The sequence below is a fragment of the Lucilia sericata genome, unplaced genomic scaffold, assembly GCF_015586225.1.
Source record: "Lucilia sericata isolate MDLA Ls3-8-SP2 unplaced genomic scaffold, ASM1558622v1 Contig000158F_arrow, whole genome shotgun sequence".
NCBI classification, from domain to species: domain Eukaryota; kingdom Metazoa; phylum Arthropoda; class Insecta; order Diptera; family Calliphoridae; genus Lucilia; species Lucilia sericata.
Genome location: NW_023994188.1, coordinates 39,966 through 62,500, shown reverse-complemented (window position 1 = coordinate 62,500; position 22,535 = coordinate 39,966). Strand labels below are relative to the sequence as shown.

At 28.8% G+C, this 22,535-nt stretch overlaps 1 protein-coding gene across 1 annotated transcript; it reads left to right on the top strand.

Moving 5' to 3' along the window:
* Positions 1 to 3,931: 3,931 nt before the first annotated feature.
* Positions 3,932 to 13,337, top strand: LOC119601337. The gene is made up of 7 exons (XM_037952190.1): positions 3,932 to 5,007; positions 5,194 to 5,489; positions 5,547 to 5,727; positions 5,788 to 5,905; positions 6,695 to 7,224; positions 11,141 to 11,258; positions 11,337 to 13,337. Exons 1-7 carry the CDS (start codon positions 4,094 to 4,096, stop codon positions 11,601 to 11,603), a joined length of 2,424 nt encoding a protein of 807 aa, XP_037808118.1. The 5' UTR covers positions 3,932 to 4,093; the 3' UTR covers positions 11,604 to 13,337.
* The last annotated feature ends 9,198 nt before the right edge of the window (positions 13,338 to 22,535 follow it).

The window sequence follows — 22,535 nt, the reverse complement described above, 5'->3', positions numbered from 1 at the left end:
GGAACGCTTAGAAAACACCCTCGCTTTTTTCTAGCTGGCAATGCTGTAGTAACAGGTGTGAAGAGTTGCCGTCTTTCATTTTCTTAGAGAAACTTGGATAGGTATTCACGAAAAATTTTCAAGATGCCATGAAATTTTGATTACATTTTGATTTGATTGAATTTTATAAGACAATTAAATTTATGGGCCGAAATAAAACATTAAGGGTTTTCATTTAAACGCTTAAGTTTCCCATTTGTGCAAGTTTGCAAGTTTATTCGACTTGTTTTATGAAACCCCTGTTCAAATTTTGTTCTATTACAATATTTATAAACATTGTCAAACGAAATCAAAAAAATAAAAAATAAATTATTTTAACAAAAAATTTTACAAAATATGTTTAAAATGTAAATTTTCAAGTCCATAAATTCAAAAGTGAACAATAGTGAACGGATTTATTAAATGCTCCATGAGTTTGCTCAAGTTTGCTAGTCTAAATAGTCGCTCAAACTTATAAGGGTTGTACAAATGAATTTCCATAGAATTCAATTGCGAGAATGGAAACATGCATAGGTTTTGAACGTTTAAATGAAAACCCATATTATGTTTTATTTCCGGATATTTTTAAAGAGTTTTATATATGTATAAAATTGTATATTAAGGCGATGGAATCGTTTTTAAAACCGGTTATCTCTATTTTACTACTATCAGTTTTTTCTAAATATTGATTTTTCGAATATCGAATAACCCGGTTTTCTACTTTGAAAAAAAAAACGCTTTCGGATACTGTTATTTTCTTTGTATTTAACGGATACTAGAATTAAATAACAACACCAAATTAATTAATTGAAATAACCATAAAAAATTGCTTGATAATATGTATTTTGTTTTTATTAAATTTAATCAGTCTAAAGTATCAGAATAAACTAGGATTACCCAGTTTCCTTAAGTTCATCAAACGTTTCCCACTTGTAATTTTGTATACATTATGGAAATTATATAAATCAAACGATTAGAAATAAATTTAGAATCTTTTAAAATGTAAAAAAATCAGTTCAGGCCATGCTTCGTTAAATAAATTTAAACATAAATATTAATTTTTGCATTTCTAAAACATGCTAATGAAAACCAGGTTGAATTTTTTTAATTCTTTATTGAAATCATAAAAAATAAACAAAACAACACCAAAATCAGTAGTAGTACTTTGTTCAGAACATTTTTGAATGTTTTGAAAAGAAAAATTTTATAATTTTGAACTAATTCAAACTCGCATAAATTGAGGTTTGAGTTTATTCGAAAGCCGATACACTTCAAAACTAAACAACAAGTTTTCACGCATTTTTGATTAGTAAAGCTTTTGTTAATGTTCACAGTGAACTGTGAACACAGTGAAACTTTTATAATTATTGAAATGTTCACCTAAAATATCATTTAAAGGTAACAGTCTAGATTCTAATTATTTTACATAAAATGGCATCACTTTTAAAGGGAACATGACAATATGAAACGAAGTGTGACGTCATAAACACTTGTTGATGAGGTGTGTTTAATAAGCATAATAATATGTACATAAACATATTTCCTCTCAATAAATTGTTGTAAAAACAAATACATTATTAATTAAATCTATGAACAAGAATATCTGATAAACAAATATAATAATATTTGTCATACCAAATTTGTGGCAACTTTATATTATTTAAATTTTTCTTTGCTGAAATAAACATAAACAAACATTATATAGAGTTGCCCAAGCGTAAACAAAACATGCGCAATAGCTATTGTAACATTTTAATCAAAAACAAATTTTGCGTGTTTTCTTAGTTTATTAATTGTTATATTAATGTAAAAATATAATTTGAAATTTATATATTACACGGCAATATTAATTATATAAACAAATTTTGTTAATATTAGTATTTTATTCTTACAGCCTGGTAACTCTACGTTAATTGTTTTGTTTATATTTTTGTTTCCATTTTAAGCCAGCATTCGGTTTCAATTCCACTCTGTTTCAAGTCATTCTTTTACTTCAAACACTTTGTGTTTGTAGCAAACACGAGATACGAAAAATACATTGCTGTTTGACAAACCAGAGTTTCCTAGGTCGTCAAACAAATGTATTTTAAATGGAACATCAAACAAAATCTATTTGAAGGAAAAATTCCGCAATTTTTTGCGCGCAGTCGCATGTTTTCGCGCCAATTTTAGCAAATTCTGTATTTGATCTTCTGTCATTTTACATACATTTTGAGTTTGTAACAAACGTAGAACGTGTTCAGTTTGGAAATTGTTTGATTTTTTTTAAAAAAGTTATAAAATATATATAATTTTATTATTGGAAATAACATAATTGTTTATTGAAAAAGTATTTAAGTGTAAATACTTTTTAATATTGATTGATTTGGCCTGTTTGTGAGATCTAGAAGATTAAAGTCTTTCTTTTTAAGAAAGAGGAGGCATCATGATGGTCTACTGGAAGAATGCCCACAAAAGAGTGGCAATTGTATACCTCCCTAGTCACCTAGGTGGGTGGTGGTCGATCGGCTAGTGGTGACATGGTATATTATCACCTAGAGGCAATGTACGGACGCTGATTGCCGTATCCAGGGGTTACCACAAGGATACATTCTTCGATGTTGTTGCGGAATAGTTATACGCATAAAATATGACTTGAAATCTTTGTGAAAGTACTCGTGAACGGTTCGGTTAATTCACTGCGTGGTTTTGAATTTTTACGCGTAACGCTATGGATTTTCTGATGTTAATTTAATAATCAAGTTAAAATCTGTGTATCACGTCGGAATGGAAATGTGGCCTGACAGTGAAACCAGTATCCCTTGTAAGGCAGAATATTATAGGTTTATATTTCAGTACATATACAGGAAATAAAAATTGCAAATCACGTAATACTTTACTTTAAAAAAGTGATACAGTAAATGTATAGGGCATAGCTTCGCCCTGATAAACAACTGAAAAAAATTAAATTCAAAAAGTCACCAAAAATCTGGGATTATTGAACAAAAAAAATTTGGAGATATTTTTAATATTTTTTCACATAAGTATATAAAAAAATATTGTTTATTCATGTTTTTTCGTTGGTCTTCGCGGACGCCCTAGGATTTTGCTACGGACCACTAGCAGTCCGCGACCCCCCATTTTGGAACCGTTGCTCTAAAAGCTGCGAGAAGGCAAGCACTTTTGACTGGCATAACACAATTTAAATTATTTTACAATGCTGCGGGGTGTGATTGTGTCTGCAAAATAATGGTAATGGATTTGCTGGCTGCCATGTTACCGCCGACAGCTATTGAAAATAAATTGTCATCATCAAAATGTGTGTCCTTGACCAATATTTGGTGATCTGGATCAAATAATAAAAAGGAACTTTTTTAAAGTTTTTCCTATTTCATTTATGTTTCACGTAGAGGTATGATAATTAATTTTGATATCATGTGAAAGGTCTTTGAGAGGCGCTTTTAATTACGTATTAAAAATTAAAGTTAAAAAAAACAAATTAAAATGTTATTTAGATTATTCAAAATTTTATTATATAGATTACACTATGCGGCAAAAATAAAGGATTTGTTTTTAATTTTTAAGAATTAATCAATTTTTAAATTCTTTTTTTTATTTTATTTTTTTTTATTTTTTATTAATCAATTAATCAATTTTTAAATTCTTTTTTTTTTATTTTTTCCATCCCTGCATAATTTCTCACACAACTTTTGTGCTTGCTCTAATTCATTGTTATAAATTATATACAAAGTCCCACTTTTTTATCTCTCGGATACAGTTTTTATTTAAAATCTTTGAAAATTTTAAAATTAAGCGTATATGAGAACTTAGCCGGCTTACAGTCGATTTTAAGCCGCCGCCGATATTTTTAGTGTCAGCCGCCGCCGCCGTTATGGGCGGCGGCGAACTACGCCCTCGGGGCGTAGTTCTTCGACAAGTGTCATTTTGGGAATTAGTCAATTGCGATTGAAATAGAATAGATTTGTAAAGGCGTGCTTGTTGTTTTAATTTAATTTCAATTTGTGTTTATTTAAAATTTTTATTTAAACGACGCAAGTGTTTGTTTTCCAAACACTGCAGCAAGAAGTGTGTGAATATGTTTGCAACTAGTGCTCTGGCCAGGAGCTTGTTGCTTTTTGTCTTGGTCTTATTTGTGGGTGTGTTCGCCCAATTTGAGTGGCAAGCCCGTGATGCTTTCGATGAAATTAAAATAAAATACGATAAAGTTAATCCTGACAATTGCCCCATACAACATGTTAGTGATTTGTACTTGCCGGAAGATACAGTGTCTCATAAGCCAGACATTAAAGAAATCAATATAAATCCCATATTTCCAAATCGTACCGCATTGTTGCATCTGCACAACATGGCGTTGAGTAGAAGTTTCTTTTGGAGTTATATTTTACAGTCTCGTTTTATAAGACCTGCCATCAATGATACTTATGATCCCGGAATGATGTACTACTTCCTCTCTACCGTGGCAGATGTCTCGGCGAATCCATCAATTAACGCCTCAGCTATATATTTTGCTCCCAATAGTTCGTATACTTCCTCGTATAGAGGTTTCTTCAATAAAACTTTTCCTCGTTTTGGACCAAGAACTTTCCGTTTGGATGATTTTAATGATCCCATACATTTACAAAAGATCTCCACCTGGAATACCTTTGATGTACGAGATTTAGGTGCCCATCCACCAGAGTCAGTGTCACAGGATTATACCTCAGATTTGTATAAAATAAATGAATGGTATAAGAAATGGCTACCCGATGATGTAGAGGGACGTCATGACACGAAGACTACATATCAGGTTGAGATACGTTATGCTAATAATACAAATGAAACGTTTACATTCCATGGACCGCCCGGAGCTGATGAAGATCCTGGTCCTATTAAGTGGACTAGACCGTATTTTGATTGTGGTCGTTCTAACAAGTGGTTGGTATCGGCTGTAGTTCCTATCGCTGATATATATCCCCGACATACCCAGTTCAGACATATTGAATATCCAAAGTGAGTAATTTTAAATTTAAATAGTACCTTTTTATGAATGAAAAAGTACCAAAAGCTATGTTCAATATTAAAAAAACCAAGTGAAAAACAAAAAAGTATCAAGAAGTAACTTCTTATACATTCACTTTCAATCAGGACCGACTATGTTAATTGAGATTAATTTTTGATTTATTTAATTTATTTCAGATACACTGCCATTGCCGTACTCGAAATGGATTTTGAAAGGCTTGATATTAACCAATGTCCGAAAGGTGAGGGCAACAAGGGACCAAATCATTTTGCTGATACTGCACGATGTAAAAAAGAAACGACTGAATGTGAACCGCTGCATGGCTGGGGCTTTAGGCGAGGTGGTTATCAATGTCGTTGTAAACCGGGACATCGTTTGCCTAACGTCGTAAGGCGACCCTATTTGGGTGAAATCATAGAAAGAGCATCCGCAGAACAATATTACAATGATTATGATTGTCTTAAAATTGGCTGTAAGTTTTTGAATAGAAATTCTCGAAAACATTTGTTTATTTTTTTTTCCATTTTAGGGATCCAAAAAGTACCCATAGAATGGAATAGAGCACCCTATCATGTGCGTGAAAAATATTTAGATTTACATAGAGAATATCGTAATTATTCTACCGGTGCCACAGCTTTACATGCAGAAAATTTGAATATAGATCAAGCGTTGAAATTTATACATAGTGTTAATTATAGAACTTGCAAAGAGTAAGTTTTTGTTATTAAATTTATATTTTTAAATAATAATTTTTTTTCTTTTTATGATAGTTTCCATCCCCAAGATTTAATTTTACGCAGTGATGTTAGTTTTGGCGCTAAAGAACAATTTGAAAATGAAGCTAAAATGGCGGTACGTCTTGCTAACTTCATCAGTGCTTTTCTGCAGGTATGTACAATATAAGTAAATTTTGTAAACTAATTTAAAATTTCAAAATACGTTACTTTAGGTAGAACTAAAAAAGTTCTCACCTTCACTTTCCATAATATTTTTCATATTTCAACACTTAATTATAGTTTAGAAGTGTTAATAATTTCATTGATTTTCTTGTTTTTGCTGACACCACTTCCTCTAAAAACTCTTGAAGTGTAAATGAAAATTTTTCACGCTTTATAAAACGTTTTTTAAGAAATTCTTTTAAAAACAAATATCTACTCAAATAACTTCTTTTGTTTTCCGTTTGCCTAATCTCATGTTTAACAACTTGTTTTTGTGGTAGTTAAATATGCAGTGTCAAATAAATATTTCGCTTACTAAAAAATATTGAAATATTTGTAGGAAAAAAATACACGAAAAACTAGATATTTTTGCAAAACTATTTGCACAAGTTGTTAGAAGAATCTTTTAAACAAATATTGCAAACTAGAAATAAAAGTATGAAATAATAGAAATAATAATGAGGATGATAAAAACGGAAACTTAACGACATTTAAACCTAAATTTACAAATTGAGATTCTCTAGCAACAACAATCAAAAACTCTATTATTATCAAGAAAAACTAGTTGCTATTAAAAAAAAAAATAATATCACACTCTTCTATAGACTAGTTTTATCTATCTACACTATTTTCTATTTCAATGTGATATAAAAACCCTTTGCTTTATTTAAAACTACTCTTCTTTTTTCACGCTTTTATCATATACAAACACTAAACTATTTTTTGAACTTCTACAAAGGTTTCTGATCCCAATGAAGTATATTCGGGTAAACGTGTGGCCGATAAACCACTTACTGAAGATCAAATGATTGGTGAAACATTGGCTATTGTTTTGGGTGACACAAAAGTCTGGTCGGCTGCCACACTTTGGGAACGTAATAAATTCACCAATCGTACATATTTCGCACCCTATGCCTATAAAACTGAATTGAATACACGCAAATTTAAAGTGGAAGATATAGCACGTTTGAATAAAACACATGAACTGTATACCGAAAGAAGTTATTTCAAGTTTTTGAAACAACGCTGGTCTACGAACTTTGATGATTTGGAAACGTTTTATATGAAAATCAAAATACGTCACAATGAGACAGGTGAATACAGTCAGAAATATGAACACTACCCTAATTCGTATCGTGCGGCAAGTTTGAAACATGGCTTTTGGACACAACCACAATTTGATTGTAATGGTTATGTTAAGAAATGGCTTGTGACCTATGCAGCACCCTTTTTCGGCTGGGATAGCCTTAAAGTTAAACTGGAATTCAAGTAAGTAAACACAATCATAATATTGCTGATGTTAGAGAGTAAAAAGGGGTATTTTTCTGTGAAGTAGTTTTTGTTTAAATTTAAAATAGTGGAAAATTGTATTGTTCTGTTATTGTTATTTAAAGTCATCCCTAATTCTATTTATCTATTCTATTTTTTGCTATATCTTCAAATTGTTAGTTTTTTCTATTTATGCGGGCTTGTTCTTATTAATTCTTATTTGGTTCGTGTTGTGTTTCTTAAGAGGTTATCTGTTATTTCGGGGCTTTTTTAAAAGGGGTCATTTATTTATTATTGTATTCGTGTTTCTTTATTTTACTTTGGACATTTCAATTTGTTTTCAAATGTTTTGTCTTGATTATGTCTTAATAGTTTCAGCGGGTTATAATAATCTTTTAAAGTTATGTTTAATATAATTTATGCTTTTCATCGAGGGTTCGTTCTTCTTCTTTTTTTTTTTGCTATAGTGATGACAGTTTTAGTAACTTATGACTTTTATTTAACATGTTATAGTAACATTAAAGATAAAACGTTTTAAAGTTATTAAAAACCAGAAATTTTGAAATATATTTACATTAATATTTGGTATAGAGACCAGTTTTGAAAATACATACAAGGATTTCTACAGTTCTTTTGAGTAAAAGAAAAAAATTGCATAAAAAAATTAAACAACAGGAGATGTTGTTTGAAAATTTCTGTTCAGAAAATGTTGCTTTAAATGTTGAAAAATATTAAAAATTTAATGAATGATAACAGATTTACCATATATAACCTAAGCAAACCAAAAATTCGGGATCCAAAACTTGCATAATTTTATTATAAATGCTTAGGAGAAGTTTGCTATCTATGTATTATGAATCAAAATTTTTAATATATGTACATACACCATCGGACAAAATAAAGTGCAAAAGTACTCATGCTATATTCTTTCAGCGAAAAATTGGTTAAATGATTATTGAAAATAACAATAAAACTAAATTATTGTACTTAAAATTTTTCTGTATAACATCTAAAATTAAAGTAAATTTAGTTTTTTGTCGGACAAAATAAAGTGTAAATTTTATATATCATTATTTAAATTTCTTGTATATCAAAATTTTTTATCTATTTTGGTTCTGATTTGAATATTTGGATCTATTTTGGTAATTGGATCTATTTAAGCCATTTTGGTAATTTTTTTCACCATTATTATTCGCAATCGCCTTCCCTTCCCCTTGTTTTCCCCATATAATTATTTTCAAAAGAAATCAGTTTTTAATCACAATTTCATCGGAATTTTTTTGATCAATTGTGGTCCAAAATTAATCTATTGGATTTACGGCGGTACTCTGACCAACTTATTCCAATTATTCAGTGTTCTTTCCTACAGTAATGTTATTTTTTAACTTTATCAAGTGCTTAAGCTTATTATCTTTCCGAGATATAAAGTTGCCGAATTCCATTTTGAAGGCACTAATCTTAAAAATTGGACACATACGAAGAGTCAACTGACCCATACCTTCAATCTTTCACCAACATATTTAAAAGCATGGAATTTTTTTTTTTCGATTTTAGTATATAATTTTGTATTTTTAGCTCAAATTTACGTAGTTGGCCAGATGAGTCCCAATTTTAAAATGTCGACAATGAGTGTGAGTTAAGCCCTTCAATATACAAAATTTGAAAAACATTATCCCAGGTTTTAAACATAATGGTGGAGGGCTATCTGTATTGGTACATTATTCAACTTTAGGAACGAGAATCTTAGTGAAAATGGAGTAAACAAAAACAAATGAGCAATTCACGAGCGTTTTTAATAAAAATTTGGAAATAAATGGTGTAAAAATGGGCTTGGGAGACGTAATGCCTCAACAGATTCATGATTTCAAACACGACAAAGGTTAAAAACATGATTGTAAGAAAAAAAAAAAAAAAAAAAAAAACACTGAAAAATTGGAATGAAAATTGGAACTGCTCAGAGCATCGCCCTAAATCCAACAGATTAATTTTAGACCACAATTGAGGGGAAGGGAAGGCGATTGTGAATAATAATGGTAAAAAAATACAGAAAAGGCTTAAGTAGATTCCAGTTATACAGAAAAATTTTAGGTGGAATAAATTTGTTTTATTGTTCTTTTTGTAGCATTGTATATAAACTAAATAAATTTTAAAAAAATCCATATTCAATAATCATTTAACAGATTTTTCGTTGAAATAATATAGCATGAGCACTTTTGCACTTTATTTTGTCCGATAGTGTATATCGTATCCTATGTTCGATATGTATAATTATATCAAGAGAAATATATTCTACAGATCTTTTATTTCAAATGCATTATGTGAACAAAACGTATTAAATGTTCGAGGTATGTACATTTGAAACTCTGGCCTAAAATAAGCTCTTTTCTAAAGCAATTATACTCAGAATTTTGATTTTTTTGGAAAAGTTAAATAAAAAAATTTAGTACAGCTACTTGTTTTATTATAAGAAAGAACTTTTGATAAACTTAAAATGAAAATTAGGAAACATTTTTTAGAGTATTGTTTTGGACTGAAAAACATTATAGAAAAATAATTATGCCGACTTATATCTTGCGCCAAGTTTTAGCTTACATTCACACGAAGAGAGTGGCAACTGTATAGATCGTCCCAACTCAAATTAAAACTTAACGAATGCACGAAAAATCTTAAACAGAATTAGAATTCAGAAAAATGGAATCGCTTAATAAATATTTGGAAAGCCTGGACGCTATCCCTCATCCGAATTACTCTTATGGAGAGCTACTAAAAGTCTAAAAAGACCAGTAATAAGTAAGCCATCTCTACGAAAAATCAGTGGAGGTTGGGCAAGAAACGATGCTGAAAAAGGATATAAGATTGCTGATCATTTGAAACATTTATTTACGCCAAATAATGCTAACAATCTACTAGAGCTACCTTCTGAGAGCTGTACCCGTACGTTTTGAGATTCGTACTATTGAGATTCGGCTATTGTTGAACTAAACTCCAAGAAAGCACTTGGTATTGACAAGATGATTATGGAGCTACCCCGGACAGCAATAAAAATAATTAATTTATTGAATGCTATAGACGCCTTGAATATACCCACCTCAATGGTTACAATGATACCTAAACTATCGATCTATCTAGCGAGCTAGCGAAGCAGCGAGCGAGCGAGCGAGCGAGCGAGCGAGCGATCGAGCAGTCTATCGAGCGATTAGCGAGCGAAGCTACGAGCGAGGAGCGACGAGACTATCTAGCTAGCGACAGCAGCTATCGAGCGATCGAGCGAGCTAGCGAGCTACGAGCGAGCTAGCGAATGAGCGAGTCGATCGAGCTATCTACTACGAGTATCTATGCTATCGAGAGCTATCTACTATCTATCATCTATCGAGCATCTATCTATCTATCATATTATCTATCATCTATTATTATCTATCTATCTATCTATCTATCTATCTATCTATCTAGCTTTCTATCATCATCTAGCTATCTATCTATCTATCTATCTATCCTATCTACTATCTATCTATCTATCTATCTATCTATCTATCTATCTATCTATTATCTATTAATAATCCCTACGTAAAAACAGAAAAATACAACATTAAATAACAATCTAGTAGGCTTTCGTGAGGAATTCAACTAATTTGATAGGAAGATGTTTATTCTATCGAATATCGCATATAAACAGCTGTCAAATACAATAACGTTCCTCTGTCAGATAATTCAAAAAGAATAGTACAAATTTTTAAGCATTAACTTAAATTTAAAGAAATTAAAAAATGTTCCTTTATTAGATTAGGTAGATATGCAAGAGAGATAACAAATCTTCTAAACTTTTTATAAAATTAAACACTAAAACAAGAATGTTTACAAAAAACTACAATTTATTATTTTCTTTATAAAATATTTTTCTTTTTATTTGCATTTATAGAGGTGTGGTAGCTGTTTCCATGGACTTGTTGCAATTGGATATAAATCAATGTCCAGACTGGTATTATGAGCCAAATGCCTTTAAAAATACCCACAAATGTGATGAGAAAACATCATATGTAAGTTTCTTTCCCCCAAAAAATGGAAAAATCATTTAATTTACCAAAATTTCTTATAACATAATTTTTTTATTCTAGTGCGTGCCTATCATGGGACGTGGCTATGAAACGGGTGGCTATAAATGTGAATGTCTACAGGGTTATGAATATCCTTTCGAAGATTTAATCACCTATTACGATGGTCAATTGGTGGAAGCTGAATTCCAAAATATTGTTGCCGACAAAGAAACACGTTATGATATGTTCAAATGTCGTTTAGCGGGAGCTTCAGCAATACAAGCAGCCACCTCATTAATCATTGCACTTTTGGGTTTAACACTGGTTTTACTATATAAGTTCAGATGAAAAGCTTTAGACAAAGGTAAAATGATTTGCTCTTTTCTTTGCATTAGGCAAAAGTAAAAAAAAGAGTTAAACAAAAGCAAAAGACATGTGTAGTTTTGTAGTTTATTTTAGTAACTAAGTAAGAAACGAATCCGTCCAAAAACAAATAAGCAATTATCTCAAATAACAAATTAAGTTAAAATTATAGGTATGTGTATATTAAACAAGAACAGTTAAGAGTTAAGGAAAAAAACTTGTCACTCATGTGTCTTCTTCCTTTACACTATATAGATTGTAGATGTGAGGCTACTCTACTGTCTTAAAATAATATTTTATAGCAACTTGTTGGTATATTTTTCAGCATTTTGTGAATTTTTATTTAAATAGAAAAAACATTGTCATCATTTATCCAAAGCGATTAAGTTGTAGACACAATCTATTACAATGAATCTCATTATTTGTCATGCTTTTTTTGTGTTTCGAAATAAATACACAACAACAACAAAAATACGCTTTTTAAAAAGTTTGTCAAGGCATCATATAACTCATGTTCAAAATTATACACACTCTGCAGAAACTCTCATAGAAAAGGTAATAGTTAAAAAAGATAAAAAACCTTTAACGCCTCTCTTTAGCTCGTATTACTCTTTTTTATATAAAAAAGTTTTATGCTGTTGCTTTTACTGCCCAAACAACAAAAAGCACAAAACGGAAATTGGAAAAAAAATCAAAAAATTTTTGAAAAATAACGCAAAAATTGAGAGAAAAACAAGCAAATTTAGTTTTTTAGAAAACTACAAAATCTGTTTTTAATAACCATGAAGTTTTGAACGCTAACGAACGAAAGAACAGCTGTGTCTGTGTAGCATTAGTAGACAATAATAAGCACCACAGAAAAGCTACAATCAAAAAAGAAAAATAAAAACGACAACGAAACCTGTTAATATCACAAAGTATCTTAAGATTGTCGAGAAATCATTGCAAGTAAAGAAACTTTGACTGGATGGAGGTACACACAACAGCTACAGCAGCAGCCTTGAGTGAGAGGAGGGTTGTTACTTGGGTTTTTTGCACCCCTTCTTTAATGGTCACCACCACAACACGCAGCTATGACCGTTAAGAATTTTTATATAAAGTTTTTTTTTTTTTGCTTACTTTATGTGTGCATTAATTTTGATTTCTTTCCTTTTTTCCATTAATAAAGGAACTTCCTCTATTAGAAAAATGACGGGGTTTCTTTTTTCATTACGTTCAGTTTTTTTTATAACGGGCTTTTTGTTGTTGTGCCTTGATGATGACGATGATCATCCTCATCTTTTATTATTATCATAGCCTGAGAACTTTTTCCACAAACATTTTCCTTAAAAGATCCTTTTGCAAAAAACCAGTTTACCACTTGGTTTTGGTCATAGTAAATTTCGCAAAAAAAATCGTATACACATATTTTTTATGATTTCAAAAAAGCGTTTTTTTATAAACATTTGATATCAAAAAAAAAAAAAAATTGCAAAAAAAACTTACGGCTGTTGTCTAATATTTGTTTCAAAATATTTTCACACATTTTTCATCGTCAGACTAAAGACAACAGAGGAGAGTTTATCATCTATAGAGTGACCAATAACTAAAAACAATGAACCCTCTATTGTTCAAGTTTCCATAAAAAAGGACACTATAGAAATTCTTAAGATTTTAATAACGGCAACAACAAAAACACTAAAATAAACTCCTGCTGTTTTTAATATTGAATATAAAATACACAACAATACAATTGTATTTCTAATTCTCTAATAATCTTGTTTGTATGCACATAACTATAGTTTATTTCGTTCGTTATAAATTTTTAAAACCGTCCATTTATATATATATTTAGACTTGTTGTTTAAATATTAATTTTAAGTTTAAAATCGAAGAAAAAAACGTTAAACATTGTGCCTTGTTTTAATAATGTTTCATATAGCCTAAATTGTTTGTATTTTTACAAAGACAACATTATAAAATCGTTTAGTATTTAAGTGAATAGTATTGTTTTTGTCCATTTTATGTTTTGTAGTTGCAATTTTACTATATAAACAAAAACAAATTTTTACACTCTTATATGTTTATATATATTTACATTAAATTTTTTTATAAATTTATTTAAAAAAATGCGATAAACATATCACAATAAAACTTTTTACAAATTTTAATAAAATATATGACATAAAAACGATAAGTATTTTAATTGAAGGGGCTATGGGGTGTTTTTATTGTTTTATGATGGAGTGAGTGCTAGCAGAGTTAAATAGGATGGTACTTTTCGTCACTCATGTATAATTTCTGAACTAACACTACCCAGCAAAAAGATGGATATGAATTGAAGTAACTCATCAACTTACATTTCACAACTTTACTCAGGAGTTTAGTAATGACTTATAAATAACTAACCTTTTAGCCTTGATATTTAGTTTTTTACACAAACGAAAAAAATAAGGATTTTTTTTTTTGAAAAACAATAGTGGCTCTAAAACAAAACTACTATTTAACTCCTTAAGGCGTAATCGAACGTAGTAAAATAGTAGTCAAATTGTCTAAGTAAATGTTTGCATTTCAACCAATTACGAGGACCTCGAAGCTCATGCAGCTAGTACTTTGTTTATAGATTAAGAAAACTTTTTATCGTCATAGAATTTAGCATTTTTTTGACAGGAAGATTAACACTCTCCTTAGGATCGTTTGGAGTGTTTTGTTAAATGTACGAAATATTTAATTAATAATTAACTTGTCCCTCCAATATTCATCTAAATTTAAATACAATCTCCAAGGTGAGAATTTCACAGCTGCTAGATAATGGAAAAATGTTGTACATGGAGGTGATGACATAACTGTGATCACAATTAAGCAGCAGATTCAATGGTTAGTGATTGTGTATAAACTGCACCGTTCTTAAATAATAAATATCGTGTTTTTTATTTCTAACTATTTTCAAATTGAAGTTGACTTGAAAATTTTGTATAACATATTCAACTCATGAAAGGGCTTGTGCGACAGATATAAGAACGATGTTGACATCGTTTGCGGTTTCAGTTGAAATAACATAATGTCCATAACTAACCTAAAAGTTAACTGAAAATCACAATCTCGGTTAAAGTCCGCCTAAGTTTGTTCTGAGTTAAGCCTAGTTTAACAGAGTGGTAAAAAACTCACTTCTAGATAAGAATCCATGCATTGAATGAAAAATGTTTGAATCACGATTGTATTTGAGAAAAAACATTTTTTCCCATATAATTCATATTTTTCCAGAGATAAGATTTAAAATATATTGCACTTACCACTGTATTTATTCATGATGTTATTTGATGCGCTTGTCTTCCTTTAAAAGTGTTGTTATATAAATAATAAAATCTAAAACAAAAATAAAATTACAAAAAAAATTATATAATTAAAAAAAAATTATCTCACATTTTTTTCAAAATCTTCCTCAAATGCAACTAATAACAATAAAAACAATATTCAAAACAAAACCACCAAATTGAAAAAATCGCACTGAAAATATTAAATATTTTTTGTTTTTTCTTAAAAAGTTTTTTTTACAGCTTTTGGCTTTTCTTTTTTCGCAATTATTCAATTCAAAATCAATTTAACGTTGTCAACCAAATACGTTAAGTACGCTTTCTTTAATAGAAATTTTGGCAAAATTTTGTTAAATCTTTTTATATTTGTTATTTTTTCAAAGCGTTTTAGAATTTTTAATATAATTTTTTGCTTTTGTTTGGAATTTTTGTTATAATTTTTTTGATAGGTAAAAATTGAAGTATTTTTCAAATGCTTGCTTAAATGGATAAGAATTTTATTAGGAAGGGTTACAAAAAGACGGAGGTAAAGTTAAGAATGATTCTTAACAATTCTAATTTATTTTTTTATGACATTTTTTCGTTCTTCAAATGGTACTTTTTTAATTTCTTTTTTTCGAATTGAAATACGGAGTAACCAGCTCAAGGACTACGGTTGTATGGGGGCTAAGCGAAATAATCGACCAATTTTAACCATTTTAAATAGGATCAAAAGAAGATTATGTGCTAAATTTCATCAAATTATCATGGAAATTGCGACCTGTAAGCGAAAAGGTCATTGCCATGTAATGAATACTCGTTTCTAAACAACATAGCTAGTCGGGTCCGTAGCCACCGTAAGTGGTATGTTACTAAAACTCGAAGCGTAAGAAATCCATACAAACAGCCGAATCGACACCAAAACTAAATATCCAAGGAGCTTAGATATTGCTCTGTATTGGATGGAACTAAAAGGGATTTTAACTATTATAAGCTGCTGAAATTTTGTCAGACCACTCACTTCACTGACCGATTTATCATCGCACAGCCTAAACGGTTGAGCTTGAAAGTTGAACTTTGGACAGATAATTGGTCTCACAACAAATTTGAATATTTAGGGGACAAGAAGAGTAAACGGATAAATTTTGTTACTTTTTCTACACTCCATGTATCTTTTTAACCAATGAATTTTTAATTCATTCGTAACTTATCGAAAAAAAGGAATATAAATTAAGTACTTTTTGGATATTCGGACGTTTATTGGGTTAAAATTGTACCTATATAAATGGTACCTTTTTAATTTATTGACTTATACATATGCATACATAATAACGGGCTTCCACTACGATATTGCAACTTTTTTGAAATGGAATTTTTATTTCTTTAATTGGGAGAAAAAAAATACCAAAAGAGGGTAAAAGCGGGAATTTTAATTTTATTCAAAATCAATAAGCCAATTTTGATAAAAATGTTTAAAATTACTATATTTAGTAACACTTAACCGGTACCAAGTACTATTTTTGTACTTTTTCGTTTTTCAAAAGGTACTTTTTGAGTTTTTTTAATTTTTTTATAATATTGATCCAAGAAACATGAAATTACGTATGTAGATCCCGGAGTGAATAAGAATCTATAAAATATGTATAACTTTTTGGTACTTTTTCCCTCTTCAAAAGGTACTTTTTGAATTTTCTATAAATGAAAGGAGACGTTTTGATACTTTTTCGTCATTCAACTGGTACTTTTTGAAATTCTGAATTATTGAACCTAGAATAATAAAATCAGATATATAGTATCCTAATGGATTGAAAATCTGAAAAAGGAACTCTGTGGTACTTTTTCCTTCTTCAATTGGTACTTATGTAATTTAAACACGCAACGTAATGATTGAAGAAAAATCAACAGTATTGGTTTTTTTTAACTACGATGAGGGTAGCGAAGCACACCGGGTACTGCTAGTACTTTATTAATTTTGTTTAAAAATTTAAATAAGAGTATAAAAACAGGAACATAGAGGATTTTTATGGTGAAATAAAGGTTCTTTCTTCTAATAGTACTTTTAAAAGCACCCCGGGAAATGATGAAAAAATAGTTATCTATATAAATAAAAGAGTAATGTTTGTTCGTAATAGAAAAACTCAGTAACTACGGAGCATGATAGGACAATATTTCAAATATATGTTAAAGGGATCATAAGGAACTACGGCGCATGATATTTCAAATACATATGGGCAATTCCATGAAAAGGGAAACCACGACTGAAAAAATAAAACCCTTATAACTTCTGCATTTTTAAAGATAATTCAACAAAATTTGGTATATGATCTTTTGTAGCACCAAAGACGAAGACTGTTGAAAATTTTTGAAATTGGTCTATTTTTACACCTCGCCGCCATACAAACGGAACCGAAAGTATCACTTTTTAGCTCATAATTCTGTTAATTATAATACTATTCCTTCAAAAATCGGCAGATCGAAAATGTTTATAAGCCTAAACCTTTATGCCGATTTTCATAACAATTGGACCTCATTTGACCCTAGTTCCATTTAAAGTTTAATTTCAGAAAAACACTTAAACGTCCGTAACTCACCTCTAATCACTAGTATTATGATAAAATTTGGCACAAATAAGTTTTATATGAATTAAAATCACACCCTAGAATTTTATGAGGATCGGTCCATATTTGACCCTAGTCGCCATATAACTCCAGTTTTTTATTTTTATCTATAAATTGCTTAAACATGTATGTATATAGGTCGGCCATGTCCGACTGCGCTTTCCTACACCTTTTGATTGAAGTGTGTGTATGCATATATTTCCAAAAAATATATATTTTATAATCTAAAAAAACCAGGAGAAAAATCTGTCATATACGATGTGTCACGTACGATATTTAAATATGTTCATTATAAAATTATATTAATTCCTTTTTTTATTTAAAAATTATGGATTACTAATGAACAATATGTCCCATAGTGTAAGAAATTAAAACAAAATAGATACACCTACAGAATTCGCAGATTTTCGTAAATATTTACATGTACACTTCCGTTTTTTGTCACGTATGATATCGCCACATTTTAATCCATATTTTGGAAAACAAGGTTCCGAATGGGATGATTCCTTTATGGAACAGAATTTAAATGGAACAGAATGACAAAATTGTTTTCCAAGTACTCCTAATTTTACAAAATCTATACCACTCTGAAGGCGTGCGAATGTCACATACAATCGTATGGAATTGCCCATATGTATCAGGGATCGTGAGAAGTGTTCCTGTAAAGTTTTAAATTGGTCCGACTGATGGCGTTGATATTTTAATTTTCAGTCAATTACATCTAAACCGATTATTTGAAAATTTGAGTGGTATATAGATATTTACGTGTAGAATCCACATTTCTAATCAAAGGCCTGCAACGCGGTCGGGCGCCACTTGTTAAATATAAAAGAAATAATAAAAAATTATATTAAAATAATAATAAAAATGATAATAGAAATAATTATAATAAAAATATAGTACATTTTTCTTTCAAAATCTATAAATTAAAGACATTTTCATGTTTATACATATTTCGAAATTGAAAATATTTATTATTTTCTTTTGATAATATATTGACTATGATTTCTTTCTTTCAATTAATTTTATTTAGATAATTATTTGTTTAGTTCTTGTAATAATAATTTGACTATCAATTTATATAATAATAATTAATTATTATTATAAAATAACATTTACAATAATTAAATAGGTTTTACTTTCTTTTAAATATATATAAAATTAATTCCAAATTATCACAAATTATTGGGGGATTTGAGATGATTTTTTTTTGTTTGGTTTACATATCATAAAACAAATAAATATAAAAACCTTATTATAAATAATGTAATAAATAATAACATTTCAAATCTCATGATTTTGATTTTTTTCTAATAAATTTAAAATTAAACTTAATTATTAACAATGCTAATTAAAAATTAATCATTTAGTGTTTTTTTTTAATTTAATTATAATTTTTCTTAAACTTAACATAACAAATACACACATAATTAACAATATTTAATAAATATAAATATTTTCCTTTAATTTGTTTAACGGAACATATTTATTTTATTTAATTAATTTTTTGTTTTTTTCATATAAAAAACTAACTTACATAAAAATATACATACAAATTAGTTTTGTTTTAATTTCAATTATTTATTTTTCAAAATTTTCAGTTCAAAATTTATTAATAAATGTATTTTTTTGCAAATCAATTTTAACCATTTGAATAAAATGTTGATTTTTTTCTTTTCATTTTAAATGCAATTTTTTTTTTTTTTGACAGAAAAATATTTTATTTTTGTTCTTATTTATTTTTATTTTAATAATTGTTTTATTATCATTTTTATTATTGTGTTACTTATCGTCTAAAGTGCTTTGTCATTTTTAATGCTTCCTTTTCCTTTAATTTTATAGTTTTTCTCTAATAATGTATACATAAGTACTTTAAAATCCTTAGTATTTTTATTGTAATTTTCTTAAAAATTCGAAATGTTTTTTTGGTTTGCTTTCTGTAATCAGCCTTATTCAAAATTGAAATTATGACGTCAATAACAAAGTAATAAAGTTACTCTTATAAAATTTCAATCCGTTCAAAAGTTGATATTATGGCGGCAAAGTAATGATCTAAACATGTTCAGATCATGAGTTGCTGGAATCGGGAAAGACGATTATAGGAGATCTGTAGCGAATGCAATAGATATGCTTGAGCATTGTTTGACATACGCCCGAATATACCAACAGACTTGAAGCCGTAATATTTTCGGCAAGATGAATTCCGAATACATTATTCGATGCAAAACGCTTTCCCGGAATTACGCTTCACTTAAGAGCAAGAAGTTCAAAATGAGCTTGATTCGATCTTGGTCTTAAATAACGAACAGTTCTTTGGGCTCGGAATCGAAAAGGCAGAGAGTAAAAAATAGTTCTCTAACTGGTTTTGCTTTTTTTATATATGTGTGAGCATATGTAAGCAGTGTGACCAGGTCTCAAAAAATGTTGCCGCTAAATCCCATCCAAAATAATGCTAGAAAAAATGCTAAAATTTTATAAGTGTTTTTATGAACAATTCATATTAATTTCTAACTGAAATTCATTGTAATTTATAACAAGTAAGAAAGTATATTCTGCCGTGGTTGACCATATGAGTATAAAATTTGATTTATTTTTCGTAATAAAGCATTTATGTTGAATTGAACCTTGGTTCCGATATATTTAAACTAATTTTCTGAGAAAGGCTTTATACATTTGTATATGTATGGGGGCTAGGTAAAATAAAGGACGGACTTTAACCATTTTTAAAAGCATACTTGCTTTATTGTTTTGAAAATTTCAACCGCTACCAGACGGTCAGACTTACATGGCTTAATCGATTCAGAAAATGATTCTTAATCGATTAGTATACTCAAACGTAGTATAGTGGAGTAGGGTAAAAAATTAGGTTCCGTGGTATTAAGATAAACAGAAATGCTAAAAATTATTTCAAAATTTTTGTAAATTTAGCAATATGTAATGTCTCTAACTTTAAAATATTTCTGAATGCAAAAATTACATTAAAACTATATTAATTACACTAGTTGCTCATGGTATAAAACCTATATGTGTTTTCGGAAGGAAAAGTATAATATTTCTAGTTTTACTTTTTTTTATATAAACAATTTTATTTGTCTTCCTCAAAACACTTTATAAATGGTTTTCATGTCACAAAAATATTGAAAATTCCGTTGAAATAATTTTAAATCTCGGTGAATAGATGTCAGGTTTATAACTCATACTTCCAAGATTTTTTCGGAAAAGTATGTATGAGAATGTATGAAATGAATTGAGAGATATATTCAAATCCGTAAGTTTGTAATTCTGGAATAAATTGTCAATAATATTTTCGAAATTTATGTATTTTTTTTTAATAAAAAAAAAACGTGACAACAAAATTACTAAAAATTTAGTAAAAATAAAAAGAACAGAAAGTAGGATGAGAAAGTCTTAATTATATATTATTGATTTTTTTCAATACTTATTTTCAATAAATTAACAAAAATTCCTGAAGGATGATAAAAATTAAAACCTCTTTATTTCGTATAGGAAAAAATAAAATTTGTTAATTAACCGTCATACATAGCCTTTTCCAAAATTATATGTTTCATTCCATGAGCAAACAAAAAGTATTAGTTTGTAATACGCTATTTTGTAAAAATATATGAAATCTCTTGAATTATTTCTATCACCTCGAATTTAAAAAAGCATTGTGTTCCAGAAAAATATTTTAGAATACAACATTTTAAAGTATTCACTTGTATTGGCGTAATTTTAAGTTATTTATCTTCATGAATCTTTTTGCATTATTTTGAATTACAGTGTAAATTATTACATTTCTCATATTTCTTGTTTCTTACCACATTTAATTCTGATTTTTTCCGGTTAAACCTATTTCCAATATAAATCTTTTTTGCAAAAATTTGTCTTTTTTTGTTTATATACTAAAATTGCAAAAAAAGCTAAAAATGCTAAAAATATTTTATAAAAATGCTAAATAAAATGCCAAATGCTAAATTAAAATTTTACAGCTAAATCAAAATAAAAAATGCTAAATCTAGCTGCAAAAATGCCAAAATGATCACACTGTAAGTAAGCGTGAAAGAAAGAGCACAAAAGAGCTCATTTGAGAGCTCACTGCGTTTCGCTGCATTTAATAAATTTGCTAAAAATCGCAATTTTATCATTACTTATCTAATTCTATGAATGATTAGTAATGATATACTCCCCTGAAACAGAATGATTTTCAATCCCTTTTCATAAATTTCCAATTATATAACATAATTTTCTATTTGTATTTCAATTCTATTTCAGATTAGTAATGATCTACTCCTCCGAAACTAAATGATATTCAATCGTTTTTTTTAGACATTTCTAATTATCAGGGAAACCAAAATATGCAAATGTATGTTTTTTGTGGTGCGTCGTATGGACTCATGGATAAGATATTTACACGTTTCAGATCAATTTAAGAATTTTGGCATCGATTTGTTAGAGCATATTTTTGCATATTTTACCCATAAGAGCATAATTTTGCATGATTTGACTTTTGTAGCATATTTCAGCATATTTTCGAGTTTTTAGAGCATATTTTACTCTTTTAGTGCATATTTTGAAGTTTTTCGCTTTTTTACATTTTTGTACATTTTTGTACATTTTTGTACATTTTTAATTTTCTTTTCAAAACTTTATTTAAAAAAATCAAATTTATTTTTTTTTAATTTTTTAGCCTATTTTACAATTTTGAAAAAAAATATTTTCTTTGTAGAACTTGAAAACTGTAAAAAATACATTAGTCTCATGAAAACCAATGTTATATTTTTTATTCAATAAAGCATTAAATTTTAAATCGGACATAAAACCGATAACTTTGGATTTCATGACACCAATCCATTTTTATCGTTTAAACAACTAGTATTGATAACACTGTAAGTATGTCAAAAAGACACAGAAAAACTCCGAGACACCTAAACTTAATTTTGGGTCGTAGAATCTAGTGGCTTACTACGTTTTGAAAATTTAGGTCAAAATCGGGAGATATTGTGTTTTAAAGTATGAACTCTTTATGA

What these genes read in the sequence shown, in the direction of transcription:
- LOC119601337 (XM_037952190.1), top strand. Translation starts at nt 4,094, where the DNA reads ATGTTTGCAACTAGTGCTCTGGCCAGGAGCTTGTTGCTTTTTGTCTTG. An exon ending in AGACATATTGAATATCCAAA is followed by an intron (nt 5,008 to 5,193) that starts GTGAGTAATTTT and finishes AATTTATTTCAG; the next exon opens with ATACACTGCCATTGCCGTAC. An exon ending in AATTATAGAACTTGCAAAGA is followed by an intron (nt 5,728 to 5,787) that starts GTAAGTTTTTGT and finishes TTTTTATGATAG; the next exon opens with TTTCCATCCCCAAGATTTAA.